The following is a 20,455-nucleotide window of genomic DNA, read 5'->3' as shown; positions in this document are numbered from 1 at the left end:
TCAAGGTCTACCTTCAAACGCAGTGCCTCTTTGCTTGACATCATGAGAAAATCAAAAGAAATCAGCCAAGACCTCAGAAAAAAAAAATTGTAGACCTCCACAAGTCTGGTTCATCCTTGGGAGCAATTTCCAAATGCCTGAAGGTACCTCGTTCATCTGTACAAACAATAGTATGCAAGCATAAACACCATGAGACCACGCAGCCGTCATACCGCTCAGGAAGGAGTTGCGTTCTGTCTAATAGAGATGAACGTACTTTGGTACGAAATGTGCAAATCAATCCAAGAACAACAGCAAAGGACCTTGTGAAGATGCTGGAGGAAACAGGTACAAAAGTATCTATATCCACAGTGAAACGAGTCCTATATTGACAAAACCTGAAAGGCCGCTCAGCAAGGAAGAAGCCACTGCTCCAAAACCGCCATAAAATGCCAGACTACGGTTTGCAACTGCACATGGGGACAAAGATCATACTTTTTGGAGAAGTGTACTCTGGTCTGATGAAACAAAAATAGAACTGTTTGGCCATAATGACCATTGTTATGTTTGGAGGAAAAAGGGGGATGCTTGCAAGCCGAAGAACACCATCCCAACCGTGAAGCACGGGGGTGGCAGCATCATGTTGTGGGGGTGCTTTGCTGCAGGAGGGACTGGTGCCCACACAAAATAGATGGTATCATGAGAAGGAAAACTATGTGGATATATTGAAGCAACATCTCAAGACATCAGTCAGTAAGTTTTAAAGCTTGGTTGCAAATGGGTCTTCCAAATGGACAATGACCCCAAGCATACTTCCAATGTTGTGGCAAAATGGCTTAAGGACAACGAAGTCAAGGTATTGGGCTGCACGGCTATTTTCAGGTCTCTAAAGAGAAGTTTGTTCGGGTTCATGTCCGGGCTCTAGCTGGGTCACTGAAGGACAATCAGAGACTTGTCCCGAAGCCACTCCTGCATCGTCTTGGCTGTGTGCTTAGGGTCATTGTCCTTTTGGAAGGTGAACCTTCGCACCAGTCTGAGGTCCTGAGCGCTCTGGAGCAGGTTTCATTAAGGATCTCTCTGTACTTTGCTCTGTTCATCTTTCCCTTGATCCTGACTAGATTCCCAGTCCATGCCACTGACAAACATTCTCATAGCATGATGCTGCCACCACCATGTTTCACTGTACGGATGGTGCCAGGTTTTCTCCAGACCTGACTCTTGGCATTCAGGCAAAAGAGTTCAATCTTGGTTTCATCAGACAGGAGAATCTTGTTTCTCATGGTCTGAAAGTCCTTTAGGTTCCTTTTGGCAAAGTCTAAGTGGGCTGTCATGTGCCTTTTACTGAGGAGTGGCTTTTGTCTAGCCACTCAACCATAAAGGCCTGATTGGTGGAGTGCTGCAGACATTTTTTGGTACCCTTCCCAAGATCTTTGCCTCGACACAATGATGTCTCAGAGCTCTACGGACAATTCCTTCGACCTCATGGCTTGGTTTTTGCACTGACATGCACTGTCAACTGTGGGACCTTATACCTGTATATGTGTGCCTTTCCAAATCATGTCCAATCATTTGAATTTGCCACAGGTGAAATCAAATCAAGTTGTAGAAACATCTCAAGGATGGGTGCACCTGAGCTCAATTTTGAGTCTCATAGCAAAGGGTCTGAATACTTATGTAAATAAGGTATTTCTGTTTTTATTTTCTAAAAACCTGTTTTGGCTTTGTCATTATGGGCTATTGTGTGTAGATTCATGAGGGGAAATTTATTTATTCAATTTTAGATTAAGGCTGTAACGTAACAAAATGTGGAACAAGGGACGGTGTCTGAATACTTTCCGAATGCACTGTATGGTCCAATTCCCTTGTGGCATATCTATGCCTGAATATCCTGTCTGTGGAAGTGGGAACGTGGAGAGAGAGGTGGAGTTGGGAGAGAGAAGATGGAGACAGAGGGAGAGAGAGAGGAGGTTAAATGGAAGGGGAACATATGAAGACAGGTTTAATGGAGGGGGGAGAGAGAGGGGAGAGACAGAGGGAGAGGTTGAAGAAGGGAGGTGGAAAGAGAGAGATCGACAGGAGGGAAAAGGAGATTAAAGAGAGAGAGAGCAAGAGAGGGGTGTATCTTTTCTGTGTATCCATATTGTGATGCTAATCTTCTCCCATTGAATGCAATGTTTTCACTTAGGCATCAACTCCTTAAAGCTCCTATTTTCCCATTGACTGCAATTTATTGACATAAGTCAAATTGGCTGATGCTTATCTTTTCCCATTGGAAGCAATGTACTGAGATAAACATCCTCCCTGGTGAGACTCATCTTTTTCCATTAACTGCATTGTATTGAGGAAACATCAGCTACTGTGACATTTTATCTTTTTGCAAAAACGTGCCAGGGTGACATTTTCAGGCTGATAATGGGCTGGGATGCTAGATCAAGCTCTATGGAGTTGTTCAATTGAATGCTCACCAGTTTGCAGTGTCTGCTTAAATAGGCTGATCTTGTCGCTGCCTCTCATGGCACTTGGCCCTGCCTAGCGCCGGTCCTCTTGCAAAGTGTATCCAGTTTTGCGTCCTCCGGCAATTTGCATTTGTAGGTCAAACTGAACTCATTAGAAGAGTCTCCAACTTAAGAGAACTTTCATTGCTCGCGTCTGGTGAGTAACATATCATTGTCTTTTGGTTGTTATCAAATTTATGCATTGACTACTTGTTCAACAAAAGTAGGCTACATGTTGGTAGTTCATTGGGAGACACTACATTATTTTCTTATTTCCATAAAATCATAGATTCTTATTTCTGTGAAATTAAAACCTAAACAGTTGTGTTCTCATACAGGACTAATCTGAACAGATGATCTTTCTTTCTTTTTCTTTCATGTTTATGAAAGTGATAAAGTAGTTGTTTTCACTCTCTCTTCCAGATTCTAGTTGGTGTCTTAGTGCTTCTGTCCTGGCTGGCTCTCAGCTCTCAGACGGCAATATGAGGCTGACATTTGGGATATTCCCCAAGGATGGCCTCAGTATGTCCCTCTCCGGAGTCACCATGGCTCTCTGTACCCTCACCCTGCTTCTAGTGGCTCTCAGGGGCCGCAAGCGAGAGGGTGCGGGACACCCCAAAGGCACCCTGCCACCGGGGCCGACCCCCTGGCCCCTGGTGGGTAACCTGTTCCAGATGGGCGACCAGATCCACCTGTCCCTGACGCAACTCCGGCTGCAGTACGGAGACGTCTTCCAGATGCGTATGGGCTCCCTTGTTGTGGTGGTGCTTAGCGGCTATGCCACCATTAGGCAGGCGCTGGTTCGGCAGGGCGAGGCTTTCGCTGGACGCCCTGACCTCTTCACCTTCTCTGCCGTGGCCAATGGCACCAGCATGACCTTCAGTGAGAAGTATGGCCCCGCCTGGGTGCTCCACAAGAAGCTCTGCAAGAACGCCCTACGCTCCTTCTCGCAGGCAGAGTCGCGGGGTCCCGACACCACCTGTCTGCTAGAGGAGCACGTGTGCGCTGAGGCAGCTGGGATGGTGGAGGCCATTTGGGAGCTATCAGAGGCGAGCGAGGGGCTAGGTCTGGACCCTGTGGTCCCGCTGGTTACGTCGGTGGCCAATGTGGTGTGTGCTCTGTGTTTCGGGAAGAGGTATGACTACAATGACAAAGAGTTCCTCACTATTGTGCACATCAACAACGAGGTGTTGCGGATCTTCGCTGCAGGCAACATGGCCGACTTCTTCCCTGTGTTCCGCTACCTGCCGAGCCCGTCCCTGCGTAAGATGGTCCAGCACATCAGCAGAATGAACAGCTTCATGGAACACAACATCGAGGAGCACCTGGAGACCTTTGACAAGGTTTGAGCCACACCTGGGTCATGCAAATTAGAGCACGCCACAGAAAACATTTATATACTTTTTCAGTGGAAAATTTAAAATGAGTCCTTTTCGGGACAAGTCCATGTAGTCCCTCCCTGTTTCAGTTTTCTTCTGTTTGGTGTTTAATGAACAGACCCTGAAAGCCGTATGATAATATTGCAATGTATGATAAGATATCCAGCTGACATTCAACCGTTCTACTGTTACAGCTTGAGGTAGAGGTAAGATATGTTGATACATGTGCTATTAAAACTGCCTAGAGACATATATTCTGTAATGTGTATTCACTAAAACAGAAAGTTGACGGTAATCCTTTTTGCAGACATCAACTTGTAGAGAAATCTCTATTATAATATGACATTTAGGCTGAACTTGGTAGATAAGTAAACTGTTACAAAGATATGATCTGTGCAATCAGATTCTGGTACAGAGGCACAGAAAACCAGCCAGTCATTGAGGGATCTGTTTCATTGCTGGAGGGATAGACAGAGAGAAGGAATAATGCAGGTGGGAAAGAAAGGAAGAGATGGGATAGAGGGAGATATAGCGTGAGCAAGCGGTAGATTAGGTAGAAAGGAAAGTTCCTATTTGGAAATCATGTTTTTGTTTGTGATTTTAGGTTACATATAACAGTTTGTATATTACAGTAAGGAATACATTGAACAGATAGTTATTTGAAATATTGAAATAGTTGAGCTACAATATAAGAGACCTGTACTCTAGGTAGGAGGACAGGCCAGACCAGGCTTATATATATCGGGTGAGGCTAAAGTGAACCTTTGTTCTTGCGCAGGGGCTAAAATGGTCGCACGCTCTCTTTAATGAGGAATTATCAATCTGGTGGAAGACACATGCTCACATGTTTTCTAAAAGATGCTGTCATTTACTGCCAGTCTCACTCTCACAATTTGATGGTACATTTGATTGGTGGGTTGTATGTTAGGGTTTTGTGAATTTGAAAGGATTACATTTAATTTGAAATCAGTATTTGGAATATAACACAGATATAACCTGGAGTGGCTAGGTTAGGACTCCCCCTGCACGTGTATAGACTTACTTAGAGAGACATAACATATAAGCCTTTTATTAGACATTATAAGGGCTCATACAGTACCAACCAAAAGTTTGGACACACCTACTCATTCAAGGGTTTTTCTTTATTTTTACTATTTTCTACATTGCAGAATAATAGCAAAGACATAAAAACTACAAAATAACACATATGGAATCATGTAGTAACCAAAAAAGTGTTAAACTGTGCACAGTACTACATGGAACTCTATTCCACATCAGGTAACTGATGCAAGCAGTAGAATCAGATTTTAAAAAACGATAAAAATACACCTTATGGAACAGCGGGGAATAGGCACACAAGTGCTAGCATACGCACTCTACACACATGTACATTGTAGTATGGTGGTATCATACATTTTGTATTGTAGATATGTAGTGGTGTAATACTGTTATATGATGTACTGTTTTATCTTTTGTTTTCTATGCAATGTAATTGTCTTAATGTGTTTGAAACAAAGGAAGAGTAGCTGCTGCCTTGGCAGCAGATAATGGTGATCCTTATAAATACAACAAAGCTGCAGGTATTAAGTAGAGTGTAAAGTAAAGTGTTAACTAAAGCTGTGATGATGTGTGTGTTTCCAGGACTGTATACGTGACATCACAGATGCTCTGATTGCCCTCTGTGAGGATCGTCAAGAGGATGAAGACACCGCAGTGCTGTCCAACTCCCAGATCATACACACTGTCATCGACATCTTTGGAGCAGGTGAGAGAGATGGAACAGAGAAGTTTGGCAACAAATGATTTGAAGCTCTGCTAATAAACAGCATATTAACACTAGGCTATTACACAGTACGTTCATTCTTGACAAGAAGTTTATAGACAGACCTTGGTATGATGGCTATTTCAGGGCTGTGGCTGTAGTATGTTTGCTGAGACTCGATTTCCAAATCCAGATGTCTTTTTCTTCTGGACGATCACCATTCCCAGCAGTGATGGGTTGAACAATACGTTTGAACAGACCAACTCTAGAGCAACTTAATTAATTTGGCGTTCATAGCATAGATACGACGGTGATAACGACGATTGTAACTAACGTTACATATTCGTTTTTTTTTACATTACAGGATTTGATACCATCATAGCTGGTTTACAGTGGAGCCTCTTATACCTCATCAAGTTTCCTGACATCCAGGTCAAAATACACCAGGAGATTGGTACTGTACATCCTCTGTGTTGTAATAATTCTTCCTGTATGACTGAACAGTACTTTTCCTATAGAAAACTGTAATACTGTACATGCCCTTGTAGCGCTAAATTGACTTCTTGTCTCTTTATGCTTAGTCTCTTTGTACGCCTGCTTGTGTGTCTGCTTTACTTGTTAAGAATAATCACTTTGTTTTATAAAAATAGGTGAGAGTTCAGGTGTTTTATGAATGTAAGTACTTCCTGTGTTGTCAAATAGCACATCCTAATGAGCAGAGTCTCCTACAGTACCAGCCAGTTTGCCAGTTTGATAGGCCGTCTGTGCAGTTCCACACAATGATCTAATCTTTGAGAGACGTGTCCCCCCACCCTACCCCCCCATTCCGTCCTCAATGGCTAGAGTACATTGCTCGCCATGGTAACACGCAAAAGGTCATGAATTCACCAACGCCGGAGCTATTTTTGAAGTGGGCTGAGAAAACTGGTACAGTATGTTCAGTAAGCACGATTCATTCACAGAGACAGAGAGAGAGAAAAGAGAGAGAGATTTTGGATACTTGGACAGTCTACTCTGACAGGAACAAAGGGGATCACACGCAGGGCTATTGCACCATACGAGAATCAAGCCACACAAATCATCCCCTTACTTGTGAATGGAAATGTAAGACTAGATGGCAATAATCCAATCATCTTTCTTTCTTCCTTGGTCTCACTTTTTCTGATTGCCTCTATAATGTCGCTGATCCTTTTCTCTTTTTTCCACTTTCAGGTACATTATTTTCTTGTCACTTTCTTCGAGGTATTTTGATTGCGACTGTATGTTTTTGTCTTTCTCTGGTTCAGACGACCACATTGGCCCAGCCAGACTACCTCGGTTTGAAGACAAGCCCAAGATGCCTTTTACTGAGTCCTTCTTATATGAGGTGTTCCGTCACACATCCTATGTCCCTTTCACCATACCACACTGGTGAGGCTCTGATAACAGGCACAGTAACAATTTGTAATATTTACATCTGCATGGTGCCTGTCTCTTAGCACGTTCAGGTCAAAGCGTTATCTCAGGGAAAGTTGATATTTACACAATCTTTTTTTCCCCCCATGCTTTTCATCCCTTAAGCACCACACAAAACATCACACTCAATGGATACTTCATTCCAAAGGACACCTGTGTCTTCATCAATCAGTATCAGGTTAATCACGACATGTGAGTGTTATCTGTAAGTGTTTTAAAGCACACATCTCAATTTATGTTACATTTTAGTCCTTTGTGCAGTGTTGGGGAAGTTACTCTGAAAGTATAGCTGGCCAAGTTACTTTGGAAAAGTAGTTCACTACATCCAAACTACTTCGTGAAGATTTATCATATCTAAATCTGAAATGTCATAGACTACAAATTGCCAGAACAGATCACTCTGGAGTCAGATTTTATCTAATTTTAGATGTTAACAGATTGTGTAATTTAGCCTATTAAACAAAAAAACTATATTTTAAGTGAGAATTAACAGGTCTGATGCTGAAAAAGAAAGAAAATTCTTGCCTAATTCCATTCTCTTTTGTTTTTTAAAGTAGCGTGTAGTTCCAGTAGTTATAGCTACACCACTACATGGTAAAAAAGTAAATAACAGCTGAAAACATTACCTAGATTTGAATTGAGTTAAACTACCACCAAGCTACTGCAAAATGTACTTAAATTACTTGTTGAACTACATGTAGTTCACTCCTCCCCAACACTGAGGAGGTGACATCACCACTCCTCTCACAATCTATTTGCATGTGTTTGAGTGTTAAACTGGTCTTGGTCATGTCCACTAGGCACCAACCAGCAGGGAAGGACTGAAGTGAGGGATTGACTATCTGGACTCTGCTCATTTTTGTTTCCAAGTTACGAAAAGTTTTCCTTTGTGTGCTCTAATGAACACAACCCTGTTGTGGTTGTGAATGGTTGGATGTCATTTTCCTCATTTGTAGAGATCTGTGGGGTGACCCAGACGTGTTCTGCCCTGAGCGCTTCCTGGGTAAAGAGGGACTGCTCAACAAAGACCTGACAGAGAAGGTCATGATCTTCGGGATGGGGAAAAGGCGTTGCCTGGGTGATGGGTTCGCCCGGTTGGAGATGTTTGTATTCCTGACCACACTGCTCCATCGGCTGTGTATCGAGAATGTTCCGGGACAGGAGCTGGACCTCAGTACCGACTTTGGGCTCACCATGAAGCCCCGCCCCTACAGGATCAGTGTCTCGTCACGCCTCTAGATCTGTCCTGTCCGTTAAGCCATACGGCACCAACTACAATAAGGCTACAACTGGCTTGACTGGGCAAGACCTTGCCCACATCATCATAACGCACAGAAACCATGGATACTCAGACACCAAAACATATTTACTATACAGACTGAACACAACATCTTTACCTGGCAGTGGTGTCATTACCACGGTAAACACAAACACAGTTCCTAGCTGTGAAGAGTCAAGACAGAGTTAAGCCGGTACAAAGTGTGCAATAGTATTAAGTAGCCATAACCACGGATTTGTTCACATCCATTTCCTCATTGGTCATCAAATGGATTGATATTTCACTAGAAGTTGTTAAGATTTTAGTTGAAGTATGTTATATCCTATTGTAGATATTTAAGATAAACCTATTCTATATGTAACTTTAGCATTTTTATGATATCTCAGTATGCATGTAATGTTATATATCTATGCCTATTGGAAAACAGTATTGGTACAGGGCCATTCCCAGTATTATTTGAACTATTAGGGACAGTGATTGGTCCTTCCACCTTCATCAAGTGAAACATTATTACAAATGCCTTTTATTAATATCCTTATCTGTAGTTATTAATTCAACTAAACGCTTAGGGAGGGAGAGAGGAAGTGTTGTTTTATATAAGTGATCAGAGCCTTGGGCACTATACAGCGTTCACTCAGGGTTCATTACTACTCAACGTACACCCCACCATTCATCTGTAACTCCGGGCTTTTAAGAGAAGATCTCTTTCTCACTTTCTCTCTCCTTTCCCATTCCTACTGTAAGTAGTTGCCGGTGATACTCTGAGATCAAGGAGAATCACCTTTTTTTAAATATATATTTTTAAAATATTAGACAGTCTTTGGATTCTACCAGACTTCTTTCAGAGGTTAAGATGAAAGATGAAACACGTCTGTAAAATTCAAATGTTGATGCTGTGATGTTCTATTTTCTGAGATAAAACTATCACTGAAAAGCCATGACTATAAGTGTTTGAATGAGATATGTTTCTTACATTATTGTAACTTGATTGCCAGTATATGTTCCCAGAAGAATTCCACAGATGTCACAGCAGTGAAGCCATTTGAGAGACATGTCTTTATTCAGACGACAATACACCCCTCTTTGAAATCCGATATTCATGATGTCTGTTAACACGTGTCTTGTGAAAATGACATTTTTTCATTTGTTAGTCTTTTTTGTCTTAATTTAGCATCTGAAAAGTGTGACTGAGAATAAAAACGGATGGAAGTTTGTGTATGTGGTTATTCTTTGTTTGTTTTAGTTTTATTTTGGTCACAATCACTGGCTTTCTCTCCAGAATTAAAGGTACAATCCTTAATTCGTGTTTCAGCCAAACGGCAGCCTTACCCACTTGGTTTGGTACAAAGCTGTGGGATGGGACTGGCGATATGTGGCCACTTTCAAATTCATAGATTGAGATAAAAAAATATATATATAATTTTTAACACATTTCTAAGCTATGCACTGTTTACAAAGACTGATTCTTGAAGAATTGCCTAACTGCCTAAACCCAAGTGAAACCAAAATAAACTTGTTTTACTCCATTGTTTGTAAATATGTAATTGTAAACAAAGATTGTATAGCTTCAAAGCATCTCATGGTTGATTAGTCCTTGCATCCAAAGCTCTGTCTATGAATTTGAGTGGTTACATCCCTCAACTGTTTACCAAAACAGGTGGTGGGGCGGCCATTTTACAAAACTCAGACTGTGGATTTTTTTGAACCTTTATTTAACTAGGCAAGTCAGTTAAGAACAAATTGTTACTTACAGTGTGTTAACTGCCTTGTTCAGGGGTAGAATGATAGATTTTTATCTTATCAGCTCAGGGATTCGATCCAGCAGCCCAATTCCTCTAATCACTAGGCTACCCAGATTGAATACAGTTGTATAAGCTCAAGTACTTTATAAATCAATTAAAATAATTCCAATTTGAACTGGTTTAATGTTAAGGCTCCATGCCGTCTCTTACATGATAGATCCTGTTACAGTATATGAGCCATATGAGAAACTAATGAGCATGATTGGAATGAAGAATGGACTCAAATCAACTTTAGACCACTTTCAAGGTGAACATATCAGAAAATAAATACTTTCAATTCAATTTGGACAAAGAAAGGCTCTCAAACATTTGACCCTAAGTGAGTTTAACCACATTCCTCAGGCCTCAGTATAGAGGCACCAGTGGCGACCCATCAGTGGCAACCTGTTTAGCTAAATAATTTTTTTTTTTTTGGCATTAAATCAAATCAAATCAAATTTATTTATATAGCCCTTCGTACATCAGCTGATATCTCAAAGTGCTGTACAGAAACCCAGCCTAAAACCCCAAACAGCAAGCAATGCAGGTGTAGAAGCACGGTGGCTAGGAAAAACTCCCTAGAAAGGCCAATACCTAGGAAGAAACCTAGAGAGGAACCAGGCTATGTGAGGTGGCCAGTCCTCTTCTGGCTGTGCCGGGTGGAGATTATAACAGAACATGGTCAAGATGTTCAATGTTCATAAATGACCAGCATGGTCGAATAATAATAAGGCAGAACAGTTGAAACTAGAGCAGCAGCACAGTCAGGTGGAAGTTGAAACTGGAGCAGCAGCATGGCCAGGTAGACTGGGGACAGCAAGGAGTCATCATGTCAGGTAGTCCTGGGGCATGGTCCTAGGGCTCAGGTCAGTTGAAACTGGAACAGCAGCATGGCCAGGTGGACTGGGGACAGCAAGGAGTCATCATGTCAGGTAGTCCTGGGGCATGGTCCTAGGGCTCAGGTCCTCCGAGAGAGAGAAAGAAAGAGAGAAGGAGAGAATTAGAGAACGCACACTTAGATTCACACAGGACACCGAATAGGACAGGAGAAGTACTCCAGATATAACAAACTGACCCCAGCCCCCCGACACATAAACTACTGCAGCATAAATACTGGAGGCTGAGACAGGAGGGGTCAGGAGACACTGTGGCCCCATCCGAGGACACCCCCGGACAGGGCCAAACAGGAAGGATATAACCCCACCCACTTTGCCAAAGCACAGCCCCCACACCACTAGAGGGATATCTTCAACCACCAACTTACCATCCTGAGACAAGGCTGAGTATAGCCCATTAATACGTGTCACAGTTTGCAAACAATGTAAAAATAAAAATCGAGTTCATAAGGTTGAATTCAAACATGGTCTCTTTATTGCTTTCTTGAGTAAAGCATCTCCAAAATGTAGGTGTTTCAGCCTAGCTCAGTGGTTTCTGTGGTGGAGGGTAGCCAGTGGAAAATACAGAGCGTAGGGTTTGGTAATCTCCTCTAGTTGCGCCGTGATTGGCTCAGTGTTCTGTCAATCATGGGGACACTACGTCACCGCAAAATCTACAGGGAGAGCTTGAAAGTTCAAGCCCCCTTGGGTGATGCCATCTATTTCCATGCTTTTGTCACTTCTAGGTTAGACTACTGCAATGCTCTACTTTCTGGCTACCCGGATAAAGCACTAAATAAACTTCAGTTGGTGCTAAATACGGCTGCTAGAATCCTGACTAGAACCAAAAAATTTGATCATATTACTCCAGTGCTAGCCTCTCTACACTGGCTTCCTGTCAAAGCAAGGGCTGATTTCAAGGTTTTACTGCTAACCTACAAAGCATTACATGGGCTTGCTCCTACCTATCTCTCTGATTTGGTCCTGCCGTACATACCTACACGTACGCTACGGTCACAAGACACAGGCCTCCTAATTGTCCCTAGAATTTCTAAGCAAACAGCTGGAGGCAGGGCTTTCTCCTATAGAGCTCCATTTTTATGGAACGGTCTGCCTACCCATGTCAGAGACGCAAACTCGGTCTCAACCTTTAAGTCTTTACTGAAGACTCATCTCTTCAGTGGGTCATATGATTGAGTGTAGTCTGGCCCAGGAGTGGGAAGATGAACGGAAAGGCTCTGGAGCAACGAACCGCCCTTGCTGTCTCTGCCTGGCCGGTTCCCCTCTTTCCACTGGGATTCTCTGCCTCTAACCCTATTACAGGGGCTGAGTCACTGGCTTACTGGGGCTCTCTCATGCCGTCCCTGGAAGGGGTGCGTCACCTGAGTGGGTTGATTCACTGATGTGGTCATCCTGTCTGGGTTGGTGCCCCCCCTTGGGTTGTGCCATGGCAGAGATCTTTGTGGGCTATACTCAGCCTTGTCTCAGGATGGTAAGTTGGTGGTTGAAGATATCCCTCTAGTGGTGTGGGGGCTGTGCTTTGGCAAAGTGGGTGGGGTTATATCCTTCCTGTTTGGCCCTGTCCGGGGGTGTCCTCGGATGGGGCCACAGTGTCTCCTGACCCCTCCTGTCTCAGCCTCCAGTATTTATGTTGCAGTAGTATATGTGTCGGGGGGCTAGGGTCAGTTTGTTATATCTGGAGTACTTCTCCTTTCCTATTCGGTGTCCTGTGTGAATCTAAGTGTGCATTCTCTAATTCTCTCCTTCTCTCTTTCTTTCTCTCTCTCGGAGGACCTGAGCCCTAGGACCATGCCCCAGGACTACCTGACATGATGACTCCTTGCTGTCCCCAGTCCACCTGGCTGTGCTGCTGCTCCAGTTTCAACTGTTCTGCCTTATTATTATTCAACCATGCTGGTCATTTATGAACATTTGAACATCTTGGCCATGTTCTGTTAAAATCTCCACCCGATACAGCCAGAAGAGGACTGGCCACCCCACATATGCTCGCTCTAATTCTCTCTTTCTTTCTCTCTCTCGGAGGACCTGAGCCCTAGGACCATGCCCCAGGACTACCTGACATGATGACTCCTTGCTGTCCCCAGTCCATCTGACTGTGCTGCTGCTCTAGTTTCAACTGTTCTGCCTTATTATTATACGACCATGCTGGTCATTTATGAACATTTGAACATCTTGGCCATGTTCTGTTATAATCTCCACCCGGCACAGCCAGAAGAGGACTGGCCACCCCACATAGCCTGGTTCCTCTCTAGGTTTCTTCCTAGGTTTTGGCCTTTCTAGGGAGTTTTTCCTAGCCACCGTGCTTCTACACCTGCATTGCTTGCTGTTTGGGGTTTTAGGCTGGGTTTCTGTACAGCACTTTGAGATATCAGCTGATGTACGAAGGGCTATATAAATACATTTGATTTGATTTGATTTGATTTCATAAATTTTAGAATAAGGCTGTAACGTAACAAAATGTGGAAAAAGTCAAGGGGTCTGAATACTTTCCGAAGGCACTGTATAGATAAAAATGTATCAGTGCTCATTGGCCATTGGACATGAACATTACACAACAAGTTGGAAATCACAAATTCAACAATGACTGGTTTGTAAGGAATCAGCGGCTAACTGCAAGCATTGCAAAGCAATCCCTATTTCGCTTCCCTTGCCTGCTATTCGGTCTGGTCCAAGTCTGGGTTTAAGGGTCTCTTTTCCAAGCATAAAAGGATAAACATTCACATGAAACACCATGGGCCAGAAAAGGTTGAATACGTTGGCCATGCTGGTCAAGACAGTATTACTTCTGCCGCATTCAAAACAACTGGAAACTTGGAACGGGGAAATCTTAGACTTCAGTGAGTTCAAGACAACTGTGAACTCTGAAAAAAAACTATCTCTGACTGGGAAAATACGTTTTGAATCGTCATCCAACTCGGAATTCCACATCGGGAACTCTGGCCTCTTTCTAGAGCTCCGAGCTGGAGAACACTGACGTCATGATTTGACCTTGTTATTTTCCAGAGTTCCCAGTTGAAAGCACCATAAATCCAGAGAATGCCAGACTTTGATGACAAAGTTTTATGACAAAATTTGCCCACAAGAAGGACTGCCGCTGCACCACCTTCCTTTTCGAGTGAGCACAGAACTGTAAGTCCAAAAATGTCTTGTATGATTCTGCATAAATAATTATTATTCCAGGGAGATATGTATACTAAGAAAGTAGCTAAGAAAGTAATACTAAGTGTATGTTGTGTATTAAGCTGTTTCCCCCTCATACTATAATTTAGCTTACTGTTCTCACTTGGTGGTGTAGCCTGTAGCTTGTTTTAGAGAAATGTCATCATCAAATATTGTAAGAGCTTTCATTGTCTGCTTATATGCCCCCTTTATTTATCATACAGTTCTGACTTGGTGTACAGGTAGAATACCGTAAGAACGCCCCATGTTCTGAAATCTGTCTGAAGAACAAAAGTGCTGAACAAATAGTTATTTTTACTATGTCTGTCTTAGCTCACTCATTAATATCTTAATCAAAATTACGGTTCATTGCTCCCTTATGCCATGGTACATAGATTGTACATCTCCATTTTCGTTGGAAACCCCATATGTTTAAGCAAGTCAGCCATATCAGCTATGTTTTTTTTAAAAGGTTGCAAATGAGGCTGAATTAACTGTTTCACTGCCAGATAAGGCTCCGCTGATAGCCAGATGTAGCCGGGTAAGAATTCAATCCATGGTGCTTAAAATTAAGCTCTGCTGTTGGGACAGCTTTATGTAGACCCTAACAGTTTGTCACCTTCATAGTGCAATTCATGTATTGTGGCTTTGCTGGCATGCATCCAAAACAAAAATGTTGAGTTTGCCCCACCAAGATTTACAAGATTTACATGCTAAAATGCCACTGAGAGGCAAATCGGGATATGCAACTTGATCTTATAACAAACACTCACATTGGCCAACAGCCAGAGAAACACTCATGCTCTCTGAACTGCAGATGTACAAGCATGGCAGTTTAGGAGCATTTTTCGTTTATTTTATTTGAAAGGACATCCGGAAATGGAGAGAGGGAGATACAAGGTTTAGAGGGGCATAGACTGAAATGGCCGATACGGGGGGCTTGAACCCCCATCGGGACGGGAGCTTGTGTGGTCCGGAGTAGTGAGTGTTATCTGCTACTGTACCTCAGACTCCAGCAGACAGTTTTGACATTTATTTCAAGCTCATGACTTACCCACATTTCTAATGTATTCGCCTGTGTGTGGTCATAGGAGAGACTCCAACAATGTATGTTACAGCAGAGATAATTTTGGTGGTTGAAAGAATGGTTGTTAATTAGCAAAATAGCTGTCATACTCTCTGGGGAAAGAGACACCCCCCCCCCCACCACTCATCCCATTTCCCTAACTGTCTCTGCAATGTGATCAACCCTTTGTCTCTCACTTAGTTCTAGTCCACAGAGCTCATTGTATGGATTAAACTATGGAGTTATTAAGAATAACAAACCAGGGTGAGCGTGTGTAGAGACAGCTCTGATCTGAAGGGGCAAATACAGCAGAAATGCATGAAAGGAATCGGTAGGTAATGCGGTGGTAAACACTCAGGGTTACAGTATGGTTTAAAAATGTTACACCATTATAATCGGCCTCATTCAAGACAAAGGGAGGTCTACTTTTAGAATGGTGGCCTCTTGGCTCGGTATATGTTTCTTATTTACACTGGACTGTTCTAGGTTAGGGTTTGACCAGGGTTAAACACCAGGGCCCCGAAAGCAGGGTAGAGCTAGTCTTAGCCTAAGGCTGTCTTGGATCATCCCTGGACATATATCACAGGCAAGCCCAGGCTTCCAATAAAGGGTCAACTACTAGACTGGTTATTCTTGAGCCTTATCTATAATAGGTTCTTATGCACTAAGGGGACAATTCAGATTTCTGAATTTATGCCTTTCCTACGCAGTTCTCAGTATTTGGTATTCAAATGTACCTTATTTAGTTGCGTAACGCTCTCTGCAGGTGTGGATACCGTCCATGCCAAGAGTGTGCAAAGCTGTCAACAAGGCAAAGGTGGCTACTTTGAAGAATCTAAAATCTAAAATATATTTTGATTTGTTTAACACTTTTTAGGTTACTACATGATTCCATATGTGTTATTTCATCGTTTTGATGTCTTCACTATTATTCTACAATGTAGAAAACAAAATGTTATTTTCTTAGTCAACCTTGTGTTCTTTTTCTTTGTGTTCTTGAAAGTAGCCCTGTTTCTTTGTGTTCTGGAACGTAGCCCTGTCTTTCATTGTTGTTAATTGATTTCACCTGTGTTCATTTCTCACCTGGTCTCATTAGCTCCCTATTTAGTTCAGTTCTTTCTGTTTGCATGGTTGTGAGGTATTGTTTGGTTTTGCCTGCCTACCTGTGTTTGAGCTTTGCCTGGGACCATGATTCTTGCCTTCTGTGAAGGCTTAACAAACATCTGCTGCGCTCTGCGTGTAAATCTATACATTTTTCTCCCTGAGTATTCATTACAGAATACCTCACCTAAAAACAGAATGGATTCAGCGGAGCTACAGCGGTGCCTAACCCAGCAAGAGGATCTTGTGGAGGAAATTTGCCATCTTCTCCGCCAGCCTATCCCTACTCCTCCGATGCCAGGTATCGTAACCCATAGCCCTCCTTCGTTCATAACCATGCCTGGAAAATATGATGGTTTGCCTGGGAAATGTTAGCGATTTCTGATGCAATGCAGCAAATACATTAAGCACAACCCCACTAACTTCACCACTGACAAGAGCAGGATGGATTGTGTTGTCTCTACTCACGGGCAAAGCCCTGTATTGGGTCACCAACATATGGACTGCCAACAGCACAGAACTCTGATCCGAGAACCATTTCCACACCCTCTTGAAAGAGCTATTCGATAACTCGCCCTCCAGTTGTCCTATAGGAGACCTCCTCATAGAACTTCCACAAGGATGCAATTCAGCTGCTGTGTATGCTCTCGATGGACTGAGGCTGCTTTTCTTACCGTCTACCAAAGAGGGCTCAACAGGGAACTTCAGGTGGAGCTGGCCTGTAGAGTTGACCTTCTGGATTTAAATCAATACATTCGTATCTCCATCGACCACTTCATCGCCGACCGCCGAAGAACTCTGCCACCCAGGAACCCGAAACCTTCTCTTTCCGTGATTAACTCATCCCGTCTGAGTCTTCCAGTGCCCATGTAGTTGGGCCACGCTCCTCTCCCGTGTATCGACCGTCAAAAGTGGATCCAAGAAGGGCTCTGCCTATACTGTGGAGGGAAAGATCATCTGCTCAGCCATTTCCCTGTTCGCCCCCCCCAACGGAGAGATGAGAAGGGTCCCCCTGCTGCCATGCAGGATTAACACCCTGGGCGGGCAGCCAATGGCCACGGGCCTCATTGCGCACCTGACACAGAGCGTCATACTCCAGTTTGGAGTTTTCCACACTCATGGAACTCTCATTCCCCAAACAGCCACTCATCCTCGGACACCCCTGGCTTTGTCGTCATGACCCTCATGGCAACAAGGTGAACTACTGTCCTGGTCTTCTACCTGCTTCTCCAGTTGTCTCAGCCTACCCTGCAAAGCCACCACTATTGAAGACTCTGCATCTGCAGTGCCACCCACCATACCATCTGAATACGCCCAGTACAGCAATGTCTTCAGCAAAACCAAGGCCTCCACTCTGCCACCGCATCGCCCAGGAGACTGCTATTGACTTACTCCCTGGAGTGTCCCCACTGAAGGGCCGTGTTAACCCCATCTATCCTGGAAAATGAGGCAATGGAGAACTACGTTGATGAATCATTCAAACGGTTTCATTCGTCCTTCTTCCCCGGCTTCTTCTTTGTTGGAAAAAAGGACGGTCTCTTGATTATCGTTCCCTGAATGACGTCACGGTCAAGAACCTCTTCCTCTGATTCCAGCAACCCTTGAACAAGTGGGCCGCGCCAACTTCTATACTAAACTCGACCTGCGACGTACATAACCTTGTCCGTATACATGAAGGCGACCGACTGGAAGACTGCCTTTATCACCGCTCGAAGGCACTACGAATACCTGGTCATGCCCTACGGCCTTACGAACACATTCGCAATCCTTTATGAATGAGGTTTCCCAAGATATGATCAACCGCTTTCTCATTGTCTACATTCATGTCCTGATTTACTCCCTGAAAGAACACATACAGCATGTGCAAAAGGTTCTTCATCAGCTCCTTGACCATAACCTTTGAAGACTGAAGAGTTCCTTCCATGTATCCTCGGCATCGTACTGACACCTGGAGGGGTCAGCATGGATGAGCAAAGTCATCACTGTCAGTAACTGGCCCAAACCCACCACCGTTAATGAACTCCAATGTTTCATTGGGTTCTCCAACTTCTATCGCCGGTTCATTCGGAACTTCAGTTCTAGGGCCACTCCCCTCAATGCCCTTACCAGCCAAAAGACCCAGACCCTTCAATGGACTGATATCGCCCTGACTGCGTTCAACAACTTGAAACGCCTCTTCACCTCAGCTCCTGTCCTTCTCCAACCTGATCCGACCCTTCCTTTCACCCTGGAGATGGATGCCTCCGAAGTAGGAGTAGGAGCCATAGTCTCTGGGTGGGAACACATCCCGAAATCACATCCCTGTGCCTTCTTCTCCAGGAAGTTATTCCCCCACAGAGGAATTACGATGTGGGGAACTGAGAACTCTGCCATCAAGCTGGCCCCCATCCTAGCCGATCATCATAATCTGGAATATATCAGAAGGGCCAAGAGGTTAAACTCCAGACAAGCCTTCTGGGCTCTCTTCACACGCTTCCATTTTCATGTGACTTACTTCCCTGGAAAGAAATGTAAAAGCTGATGCTCTCTCCCGCCAGTTTGACCTTCCGACCAGTAACTCCGACCCTACACTCATTCTTCCTTCCTCTTGCATTATGGGACCGGTACAGTGGGAGGTTCACTCTGCCAAACAAGAGAACCTAACCTCAGACCCGGGTCCTCCTGAGACACAAGCTGGGAAGCGTTATGTACTAGCAGCTGTTAGACCCCCAACTGATGCATTGTCGCACATCCTTGGGGTCAGGACATCCGGGCATTACACGAACCACCGGACTTCTAGCCCGGAAGTTCTGGTGGTCCTCGCTGGCATCCAACGTAAGGGATTATGTACTCTCCTTTCCAGTCTGCGCCCAAATCAAAAGCCCTTGTCATCTCCCTTCCGGGAAGCTTCAACCTTTGCCAATCCCTCACAGATCCTAGTGCCACATAGCAGTTGACTTCATCACAGACCTTCCTGAATTTTCTGGTAACACCTCCATCCTTGTCATAGTAGACAGATTTTTTTTTATGTCTGGTTCCTCTTCATCTACCGAATGCCATGGAATTGGCGGAGTGTGTTCCGTCTGTATGGGATTCCGGAGGACATTGTCTCTCCCAAGTTTGTCTCCCTGGTACTGTCCCAGCTGTCGACACTGGTCACCGGCATCTGCAGAAAGCCTCTAATACCCAGAAACGCTTTGCTGACAGACGCTGCTGACCTACGCCACTCCTTCACCCCGGACAGCATGTGTGGCTCTCTACCAGAGACATCCGCCTCCCCTGCAAAAAGTTCTGTCCTCGCTGCATTGGTCCCTTCAAGATGACCCATTGCATCAACCCTGTCACTTACTGACTCCAGTTACCCCATCAGTATAAAATCTCCTCATCCTTCCATGTGCCTCTGTTAAAACCGGTCACCCACAGTCCTCTTCATCCTCCAGTCTCTACCCGCAATGCACCCCCACCGTTGGATGTCGGAGGGGAACCTGAGGTTGTGCAAACATCTGCTGTGCTCTGCGTGTGAATCTACACCTCTTTCTCCTGGCGTACTCATTACAGGTGTGTCCAAACTGTTGACTGGTACTGTAAATGTATGCTTCATCCAGTATAAACTAATGTATAGAATTTATTATACAAGACAAAATTCACAAATTCTATAGCACAATGGCAGAGTCATGTCTCAAGTGTAAAACTAATGACTCAATAATCCATGCTTTCTGGGAATGCTATGAAGTTGTTGGTGGCTGAAAGTTGGCTGTCAGAAGTATTACAATGTACTTCTTATCCTTCTGTCTGCATGTTTCAAGACATGGCATGTGGGGGTGTAGTGAGACCCAATGTGCTGGATGAGTCTCTCATCTTGAAAAAACAAAGTTGGAAGTTTATATACACCTTAGCCAAATACATTTAAACTCAGTTTTTCACAATTCCTGACATTTAATCCTAGTAAATATTCCCTGTTTTAGGTCAGTTAGGATCACCACTTTATTTTAAGAAGGTTAAATGTCAGAATAATACTAGAGAATGATTTTCCAGCTTTTATTTCTTTCATCACAACCCCTCAGGAAACTGTGGATAGATACTTTTGTACCTGTTTCCTACAGCATTTTCACAAGGTCCTTTGC

The 20,455-nt window shown here is 43.8% G+C and overlaps 1 protein-coding gene across 1 annotated transcript; it reads left to right on the top strand.

The window, feature by feature from the left end:
* The first annotated feature begins 2,956 nt into the window (after positions 1-2,956).
* Positions 2,957-9,117, top strand: cyp1d1 (cytochrome P450, family 1, subfamily D, polypeptide 1). Its single transcript, XM_020464919.2, has 6 exons — positions 2,957-3,817; positions 5,495-5,618; positions 5,980-6,069; positions 6,902-7,025; positions 7,176-7,262; positions 8,027-9,117. Exons 1-6 carry the CDS (start codon positions 2,957-2,959, stop codon positions 8,307-8,309), a joined length of 1,569 nt encoding a protein of 522 aa, XP_020320508.1. The 3' UTR covers positions 8,310-9,117.
* Positions 9,118-20,455: the final 11,338 nt, after the last annotated feature.

Source organism: Oncorhynchus kisutch, linkage group LG3 (genome assembly GCF_002021735.2).
Source record: "Oncorhynchus kisutch isolate 150728-3 linkage group LG3, Okis_V2, whole genome shotgun sequence".
In the NCBI taxonomy this organism is placed as follows: Eukaryota; Metazoa; Chordata; class Actinopteri; order Salmoniformes; family Salmonidae; genus Oncorhynchus; species Oncorhynchus kisutch.
Note: the sequence above shows the minus strand (reverse complement) of the source record. Positions and strands in the feature narration are given on the sequence as shown.